Below are 15,966 nucleotides of genomic sequence, written 5' to 3'. Positions count from 1 at the left end.
AAATATTTCAGTAGCTTCTGGGCATCATCTTTGCTGCTTCTGCCTTCAGTGAAAGTAGCCAGACAAAAGATTCTGGCCCCCTTATCTGTGAGCTATTCATCTTCTCCAAATCATATTCCTGACTGTAATGCCCTCAGATGTAACATGAGATTAAAAAACACACCCCATTTTCCTTCATATTTAATTACTTACGGTGCATGATCATTATTTCATTTATCTCTTATACCTTTAAGCAGTAACATATGTAAAGTTTTTAGCAGTTCTTTGATCTTTGCAACTTTGAATTTTAGTGCTTAATTCTAATAGGCTGCCTAAAATTTTTATCTTGCTTCTTAAGTGATTCTCCCATTTCAGGCTTTCTGCGTGAAAGTGCATGTGTGTAAACACATGAGGAACTGGTAAGATGTACAAGTGAGGTATGTGATGGTGAGGGTTTTTTTTTTTCCCTTCATACCACTTCCAGTCACAAAATTCCCCAGAGAACTCCTTTGTTAGTTTGCCTTTTGGTATTCCAGCTGGGAGAAGCTGAAACTGACATAACTGGAAAACTTCAACAACATGGGATTACAGTAGCTGTCAATATGTGATACAATATTTATTGTCACCTATGATAAAGTTCAACTGTATAAGCCAGGCTGCATCTTTGACAAGCCTGAATCCAGCCCGTGAAGCCCCATCATCTGGCCCTCAGTGCTGCCTCAGGTTCCAGAGCTGACTTATGTATCGCACAGGGTATACCCTTGACCAACTCTGTGCATAGGGCCCAGGACACATACCGCACATGATGCCTGACAGTGCTGCATAAGGCACCAGCTACAGCTGATCCAAGATGCGTGCCACTTGGCACAGGACTCATGCAGCACATGACCCTCCCCTGCAAGCAGTGTGGGTTTTAGACTGACCACAGTGGTACTCCATGTGGTGTGCATCCTGAACGGACTCTGCACGGGTGGCATGAGCAATGGAGTCCCAGACCAGCCAGAGAGAGAGCTGCATGTGCTGGATCTGGAGCTGCATGTGTGGGGGCGGGGGGGGGGGGGGGCAGGTACTCAGGCTCAGTCTAGCCCATGGACCGCCCCTGCAGCACTTATTTGGTCCATGAAACTAGATTGAGTTTAACACCCCTGTTGTAAGTTACTTTATAAGGGTGTCCTTCCATAAAACGAACAGTTTCATCATATGGGACTTAAGTGTATGTGTTATGTTTGTGTTAGCCTTGAGGTGGCTTGTCTGGTTACTGTTTTATTCATGAACCCTTGCTTGTATGGTGTAACAACAATAGTTACAAAACAAAATGTTTAAATTAATAGTTTCTCTTCTCTTAGATATTGACTAACACAGCAGCTCCCAAACTCTGCACCACCAATTTAAAAGGATATAAATTTAAGTACCACCAGCAAATTTTTCAGTTCAACCTTAAGTACCACCAGCAATTTTTTGTCATATAAAGTAATTATAATAAATTTGTTAATGTGTACCACTGACAGACTGTCTGTGTACCAGTGGTGGTATGTGTACCACAGCTTGGGAACTGCTGGTCTAACATTTTATTCTTTGGCATTTGATTTAATCAACTGCCGAATGCCCAACTGTGGACTTTGCTTTGAGTACTGGATGGTCAAAGTAATTTATTTGGTAAATGGATGCTTTGTGTTAGTCATGACTAAATTTTCAAAATCCTAGGTTTACAGGCTTATAGACAGGCCCAAATATCCCAGTTCTGTTTTAGAAGCAGAAAAAGGTGTGGAAAAGAGCTTTATGTAAAATAAATACTTACACAAAATATTTTATTTTAGTTGCCAAGATATTTTCCATTTGCTTGCTGAAAATTTACAAACCAAAAATAATTCTGGAATCTGTTTTAAAGCTAAAATGTTATTTTTGTTTTTCATTAAAAACAACCCCACAAAACTTCTAGGGGAAATCATGAAAAACCTGAATTAAAAAAAAACAACCAACCTCACAAATTGCTATACTAATTGCTACATTGTGTAAGTAAAAGTTGCAGCATCAGGTTATTAGCAATTTATCACTAGTATACTTTGTGATTTTTTTTTTTTCTGTGAAAGGAAAGCCAAAAGGGTTTTTGTTTTTTCCCAGTTTTTTTTCTGTATAAAGATTGCTGTAGTATATAATACTAATTTTTCAAAAATCCAGACTTTTTAGATATTGGCTTAGCCTCCTGAAGTTAGTTCCTCTACTTCATTCTCAGAGAGAGAGAGAGAGAGAGAGATTCTGTTTAATCTGCAAGGCATGACAGTGTTTAATTAAGATAATGGTATGCCTGGTCTCTTGAAGTTGCTATAGCACAAATACCAATAGCAATTCCTTACAAAAATGAAATGCTAACAAAACATGAACTTGTTAAAGATGTTATATATTCGTCTATTTGCTTGATATATTGCTCTGACTGTTCTTAGTTGGGGGGGGAAAAAGGTTTTAACTGAAAGGGAGACTTTAAGTATTTGCATATTTCTTGGTTACCTTTAAAATCCTTTTATCCTGTCTTAATAGAGGCATAAAAAGATTCAGCCTTATTAGTAGTCTCTAATTTACTATTCTTTCATGGTTGTAGAACCTTTAGTACACAGATATTGTGGTTATGAGTGCTGTCTTGTGCCATAAAGAATTTTATTTTTGGGTGGACACTGGTTCTGCTTTTTCCTGGTCTCTCTGAGGTCTTTCAGAGAGGCTAGCTAGTAGGGATGTAAATATAATTTTAAAAAATGATCTGTTTAACCTCCTCTAATGCTCTAAACAGTTAATGGATAATACAGCAACTCAGACAGCTATTTCTGGGAGTGAATCCTGGAGCCCTTTGGTGGGCGCAGGGAGACAGTGGTAAGCTTAACCAGAAGACACAGCCCATATGAAGCCCCGTGCTGGGAGGAAGGGAGCACCTGTGAACAAGCAGCTAATTCCTTAATTGATGAGCCACTAGGCCAGCTGCTGTTTTCCTTTTTAACCTCATAAGCTATGGGTACTAGTTCCCCGCCCCCACCTCCCCTCCCAGCCCACCCTGCCACTTTCCAGTTCCTGCTGGGGCATTGCATGGCTTCCCTGCCCCGTCCCCCAGACTGCCTCATGCTGCACGCCCCCTCTCCCCCTGTCCTGTGCTAAACAATAACTGGTAAGCTAACCAGCCATTGTGAGACTTATCAGTTAAACGATTAATCATCTAACCTTTCACATTCCCACTACCTACTGTTCTTGTTATCATTAATATTTGGGCCTTTGCTTAACAAAAGCAGTCATACAATCACTTCTCTTCATGTGATCTCCAGATTGGTTTTGTACAGTTGTAAAATTTCTACCCCTCAGCTTAGTGTAAAAACTTTACCTCATGTGTTAGGCCTGTCTGTCTGTACTGTGTTGAGTCTAGCTGTATTTTGTACGTTGCCAGTCAAGTTAATATTTCTGTAAGCAACTTTTTTTTAAAAAGTTGATGTAATTGCTGTTTTGGTTTGTAACAGATGTCAAAGTACTTAGAACAGCCTTTATTTTTGGGGTAAGATTAATTATTGAAGGAGACTTTACAGAAGTACAAGTGGACAAAAATCAGTTGCATCATTTTTCACAGAAATCAAGAACCATGGGAATGAGAAACATGAAAGAGAGAATAAGAGGAAAGAATTTTGTTTGAGCGACTCATCACTGGTATGACTAAGGAGCACATTTAGTCATACCAGACTAAGGAGCACAGTTTTGGGGATGACTTATGTAGTAGATACTTTTAGGTGATCATAAAAATACTGTAAGGCAACTACTTTGCATTTTCAGTGTAATGAGAAAAGTCATTCTTGCATGGCCAACTAATAAAGAGCAGGATATAAATAGTAACCAATTTCTAATCATTAGGAATTTTCAAATCAAATTTTCCCAGCTGAGGAACCTCAAGGCCATAAACCTGGAATTTCAGCAATAATTAACTCTAAGAGCTAGTAACAAATTTTCCAACTTGAGCTCTAGAAACCCTGTGAGCTGTTGAGGGAGATGGCACACAATAAAAATGGGACAAGTTCTATAATTTGCTAGCTATTGTGTCAAAGTACCACATGCTACATAGTAAATCAGCAAGAGGAGCCTTTCTGAAATACTGCAAAGGATAAATGAGAGAAGGAAGAAAACTCTAACTTTATTTAATAGTCACTTGGCAGTAGGCAGGCAGAAATTCATAAGGGGTGACATTTAGCCCTGTGTACGTTTTCTGGAATAAAGACCAATGTATGGGGGCTTTGCACTACTTAATTCGGGCTTAGTGCAAATTGGGTGTTTACTTGGGGCTTAGTGCAAAAATCTTCTGCGGGACCTCTACATGATATAACCAGAAAGTAGGCCAACAGGGAAATTTGAAAAATAAAAGAATTGGACACAACTTATTTTGTAGTAAATGTGACCCAAGATGTAGCATGTAGGAATGATTCTAGGATTTAATTGTTGTGTTCAAAACTATTCAGACCCATAATAAATCTTCAGATCAGTTTTGGTGTTCAGCAGAAATCTGCCATCCATCTTATTTAATTGATGTCGTGAACTGTCTGTTGTTACCTGGTGATAAATTTGGACCATAATTAGCTAAGGGAACATACAAGTACCCAAGGCAACATGTAAGTGACATGGGTAGCAAAGATGATTAATACAGATGGGAGAAAATGCACTAACTGATATCCTGGCAACTTGGTGATCAGAGAGCAAGAGGTAGCTGAGTCCAGTATTTTGTAGAGAAAGCATACTCTTCTTTCACATCCCTTTTAGTATCATTCAGAGGCTAATAGGAGGAGGAAGATCTCATGGAAGACAAATGATGACTTGATAATATATTATCAATAACATGCTGAATAAGCACAACATAATGTAAAGGGATAAGGTACTAACAAAAGTGAGGGGTCAGAATAGAGCTGCCCCATCCAGTGGAGCAATGGGAGATTAAAAAGAAATGTACATACTTGATCTGCTGAGAGGATCACTGAATTGGTGGCAGTTCCCATCTTATCACACTACATTGATTTCTGTCTTAAGGAGTCTTTTTTTTAAATTGTTACTATATATGATGTAGGAATGGCTCCTATGATTTTATGCATAAACTTTAATAATAGCTCTCTCTGCACCTTAGGGCTTTGCATTGCTGCCTCTCATCTCCTGCATAAAGTAGATGAACGTTCATTTAAATCCTTAATAGATTTCATAGACCCCAGTTTTTCTCCCTTTTGGAGAGTAATGCTGGGACTATTAGTTTTGTTTCGGGGATGGAGAGGGGGAAGTTGACGGAGGAGGAGGTCACTGATGCTATGAATTGCGTGTCAAATTAGTTTCTTGTGTCATTCCATCTCAAATAGATTCTCTCACAGGCAATTGCTAAGAAGGTTGGGCACAACTAATACTCAGATAATTTCTTGACTTGACTCAATGGCTCCATGGAATAGGAAGAGTTAAGAAGTTGAAATATGATATTGTTACCAGTGACAAATAAATACATCAAATTCACCCCTGGGAAGAGTTTCTCTAGGCAGGAATTTAAATCTTCACTGGTCTTAGCAATCACAGAATTCTGGATGCATCTTAACTGCTTGAGCTAAGTAAAGTTACAGAGTACCACCAGCACCACCTGATTCCAGAGACTGTGATGCCTACCTGCAGGAGGCAGGAGTAATATTTTTTTTTTTTGTTCTGCATTGACAGGGAAATAAGTCCAGCTACCATAAAAGCAAATCTGGCAGCATCAGGTCTTTCCAAGTGTTGGGTGTGTTCACCCAAAAGGGACACCTTTTCAGGTTTCATGAATTATGGTAATGGACTGGCAAGAATTTACCATATTCTGTTGCTCTGGACTCATCTGGAATGCTTCCTCATCTGGGTTTCTGGGTGCATGATACAAGAGTATGGGAGGAGGACTTGTAAGGATAGAGAAAATTGGAGTAGATGGGAACCTTTGTAGGGGGAGGGGAAAAGAAAAGACCATGCACCAGCAATTTGTCACAGTCATTAACACTCCTGATATCACCATAGATGTAGTAATGTTAAGCTGGTGAAACTGATTACAGCTAAAGTGCATATAGGTTATCATAAAACCCAGGTGACTGGAACAGCTGGATAAAGGAAACAGAGAATTGGTGTTGGTGTGTAAAACAAGAAGTTCCTAACTGTTCTCCTCAGGTGTGCCTCCTGATGGATGGGACTTTCTAAACACTGTGGAACATTTTATATTTTATACAATGTTAGAAATGGATAAAACAAAAATTACAAATAAAATTTAGCATACACCATTACAAGATCTAAGAAAATCTATGGTAGATGTTCAGTTTGACTGTATTTAGTGAAACATTAAGATGTTCAGCACCCAGTTACTATCAGTAGGAGATTTGCGTTTTTGGTTTTCTTGTTCGATTTTTGTTTAAGTTATTCAGCTTAATAGGGCGAAGGTTGAGTGCTTTATTGACCCCTGTGTGTATGTATTTACATGTTGAAGTTGTCTGATCATTTGGGGCTTTTTAAACCTGCTGCTAAACAAAAAAAATTCAATGGCTGGAAGTAAATGTTAGACTAATTTGATCTTGAAGTTAGATTGAGTTTCTTACCTGTGTAGGTAATTAACTATTGCAGAGCTTATCAGAAGCTTATCAGGAGAGGCAGAGGATTTGCCATTGCTTGAAATCTTTAAGATGAAATTGGATAGCTTTCTAAAATACTTACTTTAATCCAACTTCTAGGTGAGGAAATCATCTGGCTACTTAGTGCAGTGTTGGGAGTAGAAGATCAGATGATAGCTGTTCCTTCTGGAACTTGTGAATCTATGTGTTTGTCAGTTTATCCCTTTCCTTTATGTATCCTGTAGAGATCAGTATAGCCTGCATTGCCCTCAGCATGATCATAACACTTATTGCTCTGTGTTCAAATAATGATGATAATTAAATCTCATGTTTCCAGGCTTCATCTGATTTGCTTGCTGGAGGTCAGGAAGGAAATTTTCTTTCATGACACATAATTGGCTGAAGGGATTCTGTTTTACCCTATCCCTTGCAATTTCCTCTGAATCCTCAGGGATTGGCCAGTGTTGGAAATTGGACACTGGAGGCAGTGGACCATAGCTCTGAGGTGGTACTTAGTATTGCTCTTTCTAGATGCCTGGTTAGTGCATCTTCTCTGTCTGTCTTTCACATGGTCAGGTTTATATTCATTGCCAGTTCTGTGGTTGGGAAGGAATTTTTCCCCAGGCCAGAATGATAGGAACCTTGGGAGGAGCATTGTCTTCTCTTTAGCATGAGGCATAGTTATCTGGGCAAATCCCACCTAATCAGTTCTCTGCCATTGAAGAGGCTCAGGCATTGGTGGCACTTTTTTCCTTTATGGTTCTTTGTCTGCGGTGCACAGTTTTCTGGAGAAACTGGCTTAGTCTAACTAATGTCTTTTGGCATAATATAAGGATATTTGGATGAAGCATTATGCTCTGTGTTTATAAGAGGGCAGACCAAAGATCTCTCCTGGCCTTAACCTTTGACATTTTCTGCAGACATTTCAATTAGGAATCCCCAGCCACTCGTGGCTCTTCCTTGACAGGCCTCAGAAGTACTCTCTTCTCTTTCCTCTCCCTATGTCACTTGATAATGTTTTTAGGGAGAAGAAAAGAAATTCTACACCTTACCTTTAGCAGTGCTCATGCCCTTACTGAAATAGCAATGGGTGCTTAGCAGCACTCCTCCCTGTTTTAGCAAGCGGTAGCAGTTCAGGATTCCTTCCTACTCTCTGAGTTTTCTTACTCCCTTGCTAAAGTTGAACCCAAGCTTATATCATTCATTCGATTTGGGGCTTCTCAAGTGTGCTGTGCTCACTGAGGTGTTCCTTCCTGAATGTTACATTCATCAGCCGCAGGAGCATGAGACTTGGATCAGGACACCAAAAATTAAGAAGCAAGTAGGGAGGCCTAACCACCTATGTTGAGCTCTGAATGAATATTAAGGCTGATTCTTATTTTAGTCAGCTTGTTCTGCCCATCCTTACCCATGAACCAAAGTAAGGCTTGGGTTAGTTTTGAGGGCACTGATACTGACTGAAATACCATTCAGACTTACCAGTAAATGTTCACAGATAAGAGGACTGCATTTAGTATTTGTAGGAGAATAAAAGTAGCCCATACTTTAAAAATATGAAGAAATTAAAGGAAATGCTGTCCCCATATCTCTCCCCAGCGACATATTTAAGTGTTTTCCAGAAATGTAAATACTAAATTTGCAAAATCATGAACTTGAAGAAAGAGTTAAGGAGAGTGGAGGAGAAATTAAATTATAAAACAGTGGTGATAGCAATAATGATAATTAGTATTGATAGTAACATGGAAATTCTTTACTTTTTAGAATTTCTAAAATGCCCTTAAATTGTAAAAATACATTTTAATGCAGTAGGTAATTCTGTCTGTAGATGGGTTCATCTGCAATTGATTGAAATCTCTATGTCACTTATTAGTAAATTAGGCCTTTATCCTTTAATCTAGAAGTATAAAGCCTTGACCTATTTCTGTTGTTTGATGATTATCCTTATTTATTAGGCCCTGAGAATATCTTAAGCCACAAAGCTATCAGCTTTTCTACTTTTAATATTCAAGCTTTTAAGATTTATGCTCATGCTTAAAATAATTGCATAAGCATTTTTAAAAAAGGAAAAATTTTAGATATGGCCCCCAAGTACCAGATGCAGTTAGCAGTCCTGAGGGCCATATGTTTCAGTGTGCCTCTGTACTTCCAAAATATATAAAGTTCACAGTTGTCTTACTGTGTATCATTGCAATATAATTAGGGTCCTACCGAGATTGCAGGAGAAGTGATTCTTTAATCTTTTTCATTTTGCTGTGTGCACGCCCTCCCTCCCCCCCACCCCCCGATTGGCAGAGGGGCCCTGGTGGCCTTGCTGCTCGAGGCAAAAGCATGGTTTAAAATATTCCACGGTTTTTGTCTCCCACCACTGATTGGCTGAGGGACCCTGGCAACCCCACCACTTGCTGCTGATTGGCTGGGTGGCAAAGATCATGGCATATTTAAAACTCTGGCTTTTGCCTCCTGGATGCTTCCACTGGGGCCCCTCTGCCAATCAAGGGGTTGCATGGCGAAATGAGTAAGACTGAAGGAGCAGATGTGCAGTGCACTTCTGTTGCGATTTCAATAGGTCCCTAAATATCCTGGGAGCTCTTGTTCCACTGGAAATCTCCTTGTACTTCAAGTAAATTTTCTTCCCTGAAAATTAGCTCACAAATAGTAGAAGTCATACAGTAATGTAATTTTAATGATACAGGTGAATAATAGGAATAGCTTAGACTGGGCGTGCTTAACCTCCAGTTGCAGGCCAGATGTGGCCTGCAAAGTCACGGTATTTGGCCTGCAGGCTCCCCATGGTTCCTCATGGTCATCCTCCCCTGCTACTGAATTCCCATGCTCCCTCCCCCTGAACAGGCAGATGGGACCAGGCTTACCCCCTTTTTTTCCCCCTATGTGGCTGAACTGGGGCGGGGCCATGCCCCCTTTTCCCCCATGCAGCTGAATCCAGGCCAGACCACAACCTCTTCTCCCTCATGCAGGTGAATAAGAGTCAGACTATACCCTCTTCCCCACATGGCTGAATCAGGACTGGGTCCCATCCCCTTCTCACCCGTGCTGAATTGGGGGATCTGACTGCTTCCTGTCCCCCTGTGCGTGGCCTACCCCAGGCACTAGATCAAGGCCACAGGCCACATCTGACCCACAGAAGGACTGTGCACTACTTATTTGGACTCCCGGGGAAAAATGTTGAGCACAACTGGTTTAGACCCTTGGCACAAGGATAACTAATCATAAATTTCACCATCAATAATTATCCAACACTGCTGTAATCCCCACCCCCATAACTCTCAAGAAAATTACCCTGTCCATCTGTCTCTCCCACCACTGCTATCCTAGCATCTTTTTTCCTCTTCATCTCTAAATTGCAATGGAGTAGACTAATACTGTATTTACTTGCCCTCCACTAAATTCCCATTAGTCAATTTACTGTTTTCTATGCTTGACTCTTAGAAATATTGGCAGGCATTTCTTTCCAGCCACGATATGCAACCTCCACTTCGTCTTCCTTATTCTCCCAGTATTCTTTTTTTGCTTCTTTTCCTTCCCCCTGCTCCTCCTTTGGCTTCAGAGACTTTTCCCTCTTTTTTTCTCCTCCTCTTGAGTCTTTTTTTTTGCCCTTACCCTAATTCTGGTTGCCTGGATTAGACTATATGTGCAATTGAATTGGTCTCTTACTTTGAAATATGCTTAGCTTTAAGAAAGCATGTCAGTTTTATATTTAGAGTAATATAGCTTTCTTATCAAATATGTTGTTTTTTTTTTTTCTTTCTTAAAGCGGTGTGCATATTTGAAGGCAGAACCTACTTTGAAGGTCAAAGAGAAACTGTCTATTCAAACTCAGGGGACTGTGTTCTGTTTGAGTGCAAGGTAAGAGCACCACTGATGAAATTTTTTTCTTGCAATAGGCCTTTTAAAAATGTCTGACAGAGTTTTGATGAATAAATATGTTGAAGTACAAATAGATTTCTTTTGAAAAGTGGCTATAGCAACATCATCATGGGGTCCAATATTTATTTTGTCTTTCTCATTTTTACATCAAGTTTCATAAGTAAAAGCATGATTTTGTTCTGTGCCAACCTTGCAAATTCAGCTAGAGATTTGACTGTCCAGCTTTATTCTTTTCTTCTAATACAACATCGTTGTCGTCAGTAATAAATATCTTTCAGGTCATATTATGCTCTCATTTACAACTGTGTAATTCTATTTTATTTCAATTATGTGCTCAGCTACAAGGGTAGTAGAAGTGTAGTGAAAGCAAAATCTAGACTTCAGGGTACTTGCAGCTGATGATGATCAGGGACCTTAGTTTTCTCTGTTAAAAAAATTCAAAATGATCTGATTAAAAATCTCCAAATCTGCGTTTTCCCACAATTAAAATGAAATACCAGTATATATATATATATAGGTATCAGTTAAATTGATTTATTGATATATATTTACAATTTATCAATAAATCAATTTAACCGATCTATTTACAATTTCTACACACTTTGAAAGCTCACCGGTGCCTCAACTATTACAATAAAATACATTCAAAATACCTATTTTTTTTGGCATTTAATTTCGTTTTTTTTATCACGGAAAATCAGAGCTCCCCCTGTCCTCTTCATTCACCAGGATGTCAGTCAAACTGTGGCTCCCCACACCTGTTACTTTGTGGTGCTGAGCAACTCTTATGTTGCTGCCTCTCACTTCTAAGCCACAGCCTCCCAAGCCCTACCAGTACCCCACACCCCCAACTTGCAGCTCCTGCCTACCCCAACTTGCTCTCTCCTGATGGCAGCTTCCCCATTGCACCAGAACACAGGTCCAACTGTGGCTGTCCTTCCTGCTGTTTTGTAACACTGAGCAGCCCTGCCAGTGCCCCTTTTTGTCCCATGCTTTACTGTCCCCCAGCCAAGGGAAGCCTGGCATCAGGCAGGGCAGGTGGGAGAGAGGAGGGGAAAGGGGAGGACGAAAAAGAGGAGGGGAAGAGGGAGGGAGGGAGGTAGAACAGGATGGGGATGTAGCAGGGGCCACCCATGGGGCAAAGTGGGATCTGCCTCAGCTACCTTTAGCCTCTGCTGAGTGGGGACTACAGCTGCCTGCCCATTGCCCCCATGCAAGTCCCCAGCCCACCGTAGTCCCTGCTTCACTACTCTTGCCTACTGCTCCTGGGCACTTGCTGCCCAAATGGTTTTAGATAGCAGTAGTGGCTGCAGCACAGTATGTTCTGGTGGAGAAAGGCTGCCCCTAACAGTTGTCGGCTCACCTGTCACCACTGCAGATTCCAGAGCTGCTCTGCTGGGATGTGCCTCACTAGCCTAATCTGGCTGAAGCACTACTGGCCCTGAGCTCTTTGACAGTCTTGCTGCCACCATCTGGAACCATCAGGGTGGTGAGCGCCTTGGAGCAGCAGGGCAGGGGTAGTGGGGTGGGGACTCCAGTTGTGTGCTGCTTTGTCCTGTCTGTCTATAGCACTGCTTGCCTCAGAAGCAGGCAGATAGTAGTCCTTCTTTGGGGATCTGTGCCAGGATGGAGTGAGAAGGGCCAGGTGGTGAGGGGAGGTATGTGCACAGTCTTCTCGTGTAAAACCACGGGTGCAAACAAGCAGGGTTGCTAATCTAAGCTTTTTTTTTTTTTACTGACAATTTGCAAACTTTTTACTGGCAACCAAACTTATTTAACTATTATTGGTGTTAAACCCCTAATTTTGAGCCTGGCCCTTGCCTAGGGTCTGGCAGAAGGATTACTTTTACATCATGTAAAACATATATCAGTAAAACCATGTGTTATTAAAAAAAAGTTTGACTGCCAGTAAAAAGTTTGCAGACTTGTCAGTAAAAAAAATTGCCTTGTGTTGGCACCCCTGCTCTCCTTCTTTATATAAGACAGACGCATGAAATTCTTCAACTTCACACTGATCCATGCAGATCTATAGATGGCAGCTAAAGACAGAGCAACATTTCACTACAGTGTCCCCTTGAATGTTTTCCACCATGCCGCATTTAGCTGTGATGTATATTTCCTTTATGAAAAGGAAAATCGGAAGACGTCACCATGAGGCTTAGTTTATCACAGGGATGGGCAAAATGGTGGATCCAGCCAGCAGCTCCACTTCCTAGCAGTCCTTACCCGCAAGGCTGGGGCTGGTCTCCATGGACACCCTAGCTGCAGCTGCACTGTGATAGCGCAAGGCTGGGGTTGCCATGGAGACCAGTCCCAGCCGTGCTGGCAGAGAGTATTGCAAGGCAGAGCAGGGCAGGGGACTGCTTTGGAGCTGCTGGGATCTTGTGGCAGGGGCAGCTTGGTCCGGGGCCAGGGTAGAGCTGCAACCTGCTGTCTGTGCACCCCTGCCTGGAGCGTGTAGGCTGCAGATCGTGGCTCTGACTCAGCTCCTTGCAGTGGTGATAGTGTGGTTCTGAGCCAGGGCAAGGCCATGATCTGCTACTTGTATGTCCCTTCCTGGAGCATGCAGGTAGCAGATTGCGGCTCTGCTGTGGCCCCAGACCAAGCTGCCTCTGCTGCAAGATCTAAGCAGCTCCAGAGCAACCCCTTGCCCTGCCCTGCTGTATCCCCTGCCAGCGTGGCTGGGGCTGGTCTCCATGGCAATGCCGGCCTTGTGCTATCACAGTGCAGCTGTGGCTGAGGCTGCCATGGAGACTGGCCCCAGCCATGTGGGCAGGGGCTGCTGGGAAAAGGAGTCCACTGCTGGCCGGATCAATTTGTGTCCCTCCCTGACCCTCTTCCTCGGGTTTATCACCTCTCTGACTTAATATCCATTATATATTGTTGAGTTAGAGAGGTGATAATCATTATGTTTTGCACAAATTGTTCTGAGTTACAGCTGGGAGCTGCACTTCTGTCTGCACCCCAGGTAGTGCAGCTGTGCTCTCTGTCCTTCACCAGTTCCTGAAGCTTCTTTCCCATGATACAGCTTCAATCAAGTTCAGCTTGTTTGTGTTTTTTAGACAGGTGATTTTTTTAATGGAATTTAGATGGGCATTTTTAACCCATTTTTTACAAGTTTATATAAATTTATGTAGTCAGCAACCCCTGAAGGAGAGGGAAGGCCTATTTGTTGACTGCAGTGTTGCCTGTGAGATTGAATTGAACTACCATACATAAGAGAACAAATCCCACCAGGTCTTTGCTGTCAAATGGAAAGGTGAGCCTTTGCCCCCAAACCTCAGCTCCTTAAGGGTATGGATATTAGATAAACATTATGGTAGATTATATTTCAGGCTCACTGCCAAGATGGGTGTGTTCCCTGACTCAACTAGGATTTTTCCTCATTCTTCTCTTTCACCTGCCCCAGAGCTGTTTACTGGGTCACTTTTTAGCTGTAGGAACTGTGAGTATTTTTTTTCCAAGAGATGCATTTTAGAAAGTAGGGCTAGAGACTAAGGTCTCTAAATTGGGAGTATTTGTCAGTCTGAGTGGCACCTTAACTTGCTTGACTAGTCACTATGAAATCAGCTTGAGTTAGGAGGAGAGAGCCTAATCAATCATGAGGAAATAAATTCTGGAGTTATTTTGGAAATATGGTTGAATAAGTCATATAGTCTTGAGGGTTGTGAAAGAGGGGTTAGTGGTACAAATACTGTTGGTGACCAGTTTGTTCATAACTATCAGTCATAAATGCTACCTGATGCTGCTTCGTACTTATTATAGTTAGCAAGTATGATACCATTTAGTGAAGATGATGGTCAGCATACCTGTTACTCTAGGCAATATGCAGATTTGCCGTTGGGTGACAACATCTACAAATAAAGTTCCTGGGCCTGAGAGTGATTCAGAGAAACAGAATTAAGAGTCTAGGATTCTTACTCATTCAGTGCAGAAGAATTAGGTGGCCACAAAAAGTCTCTTGAGTGCCCCAGAGCTAAGCAAGAAGCTGCCCAGAACTAGATAATAAGAAACAGAAAACACAGAGGTACATCTGAACAAGTGCCCTGTCCAGAGTGTAGGTGCCTGACTCTGGGATGAATGTTAGATACTTCTGTTCTCTCAAAATCCAGAGTTTCTGATCTCCTCTGGTTGTATTTTTGGATGCTATGCTTTGGATTGAACTCTGTCCTGGTGATGTGTGATAGACATGCTCTGACCCTGACCATGCCTGTTGGATTGGGCCCCTTCAAGGCTGTAGGCAGAAAGGCACTGCTTTGCATCTGGATCATAAGGGAAGTTTGGCAGGAGGTAGGTACTCAGCTGCTCAGACTGGGGTGCATCTAAACATGCCCAGAAACCTAATTTTAGGCACCTACTGATTGTTGCTGTCTAAATTGTAGGCCCCAAATAAATTTGGGAGTTCTGATATCTAAGGTCTTTTGTAGCTGCTACAACAGGGGTATTAGGGATTACTTTTTGTTACGTATGTGGCTAAATTTAGGTATTCAATTTACCAGCCTGGATCTTGCCTTTGGTTATTTCCTGCATGTTCAGTGTTCCACCATGTATGCCTCTTGCTGCACTGATTAAAAAAAAAAAATAGCAAATAGCAAATTAGGTGACACAAATTTAAAAATTTCAAATATTGAAATACGTGTAGTTATTGCTTCCAAGAATGCAGTAGGAAGAATTGCATTTCAAAATGGCAAGTCCAGATGTTGTCAGATGTTCAAATAAAATAGGAACCCATGGGTAGGTATCGTTTTATTACCTGTGAGCTTCAGCTCATTCATAAAATATAATTAATGACCCTTATTCAAGAGGGACTTGATAACGATGCAGAGATACTGATTTCTTGATTGTAGGCAAATGCTAATATAGGGAATTAGTTCCGGTTTCAGTTGTGCACATAGTATCCATTTTTATTTTCTGGGTTGCTGCACTTGCATCTGTTGCAGAAACATGTACTTTTCAAGTGAATTATTAAAATAAAATGAACAAAAATTGTTCACCTGAGCACTCTAATATATGTCATTTTTTCATTAGGAAAGAGTTCTGAACATTTCATATGATATGTGGTGTATAGGTTCATGTCTGTTTAAATTTTTGTGACTCAGATTTGGGTTTTGTATGCCGAGTTGCAGAAGATGAGTATCAAGATTAAGCAATGGTTTCTGGCAGTTATCATTCTGGTTGCAGTGTTTTACTTTCACATTTTGTGGTGGGAAAATAATTTAATATTTAAACAGCAAATACATAATTATTGTTTTAATAGCATGTGCAGTATGTTAAGCACTTTCCACACACACAAGAATAGGAAGTTATTGCCATGCGGAGCCCACATATTAAGATTTTTTATGTTTCAAAAGGTGCTTCATTAAGAAATTATGTTGCCATGATCTATGCCTTTGCCATTTCAAGATTAGTTTCCAAATATTTACAAATAGAATGCATTGTAGTGATCTGAAGTTGGTGCACAGTACAGTAGCCTGCCTGTTAGGTGCAGTGTCCC

At 41.2% G+C, this 15,966-nt stretch overlaps 1 protein-coding gene across 3 annotated transcripts in view; it reads left to right on the top strand.

The window, feature by feature from the left end:
• The window catches only part of NELL2 (neural EGFL like 2), a 284,768-nt gene that overhangs the window by 98,662 nt on the left and 170,140 nt on the right, over positions 1-15,966 (top strand). For all 3 annotated transcript variants that reach the window (XM_014601082.3, XM_014601081.3, XM_059726036.1), the window contains one exon: positions 10,360-10,451. In XM_014601082.3, coding sequence (XP_014456568.1) covers positions 10,360-10,451 — 92 coding nt within the window. The remainder of the gene's footprint in view (positions 1-10,359; positions 10,452-15,966) is intronic.

The sequence above is a fragment of the Alligator mississippiensis genome, chromosome 4 (genome assembly GCF_030867095.1).
Source record: "Alligator mississippiensis isolate rAllMis1 chromosome 4, rAllMis1, whole genome shotgun sequence".
NCBI classification, from domain to species: domain Eukaryota; kingdom Metazoa; phylum Chordata; order Crocodylia; family Alligatoridae; genus Alligator; species Alligator mississippiensis.
This window is presented reverse-complemented; position numbering and strand designations above follow the sequence as displayed.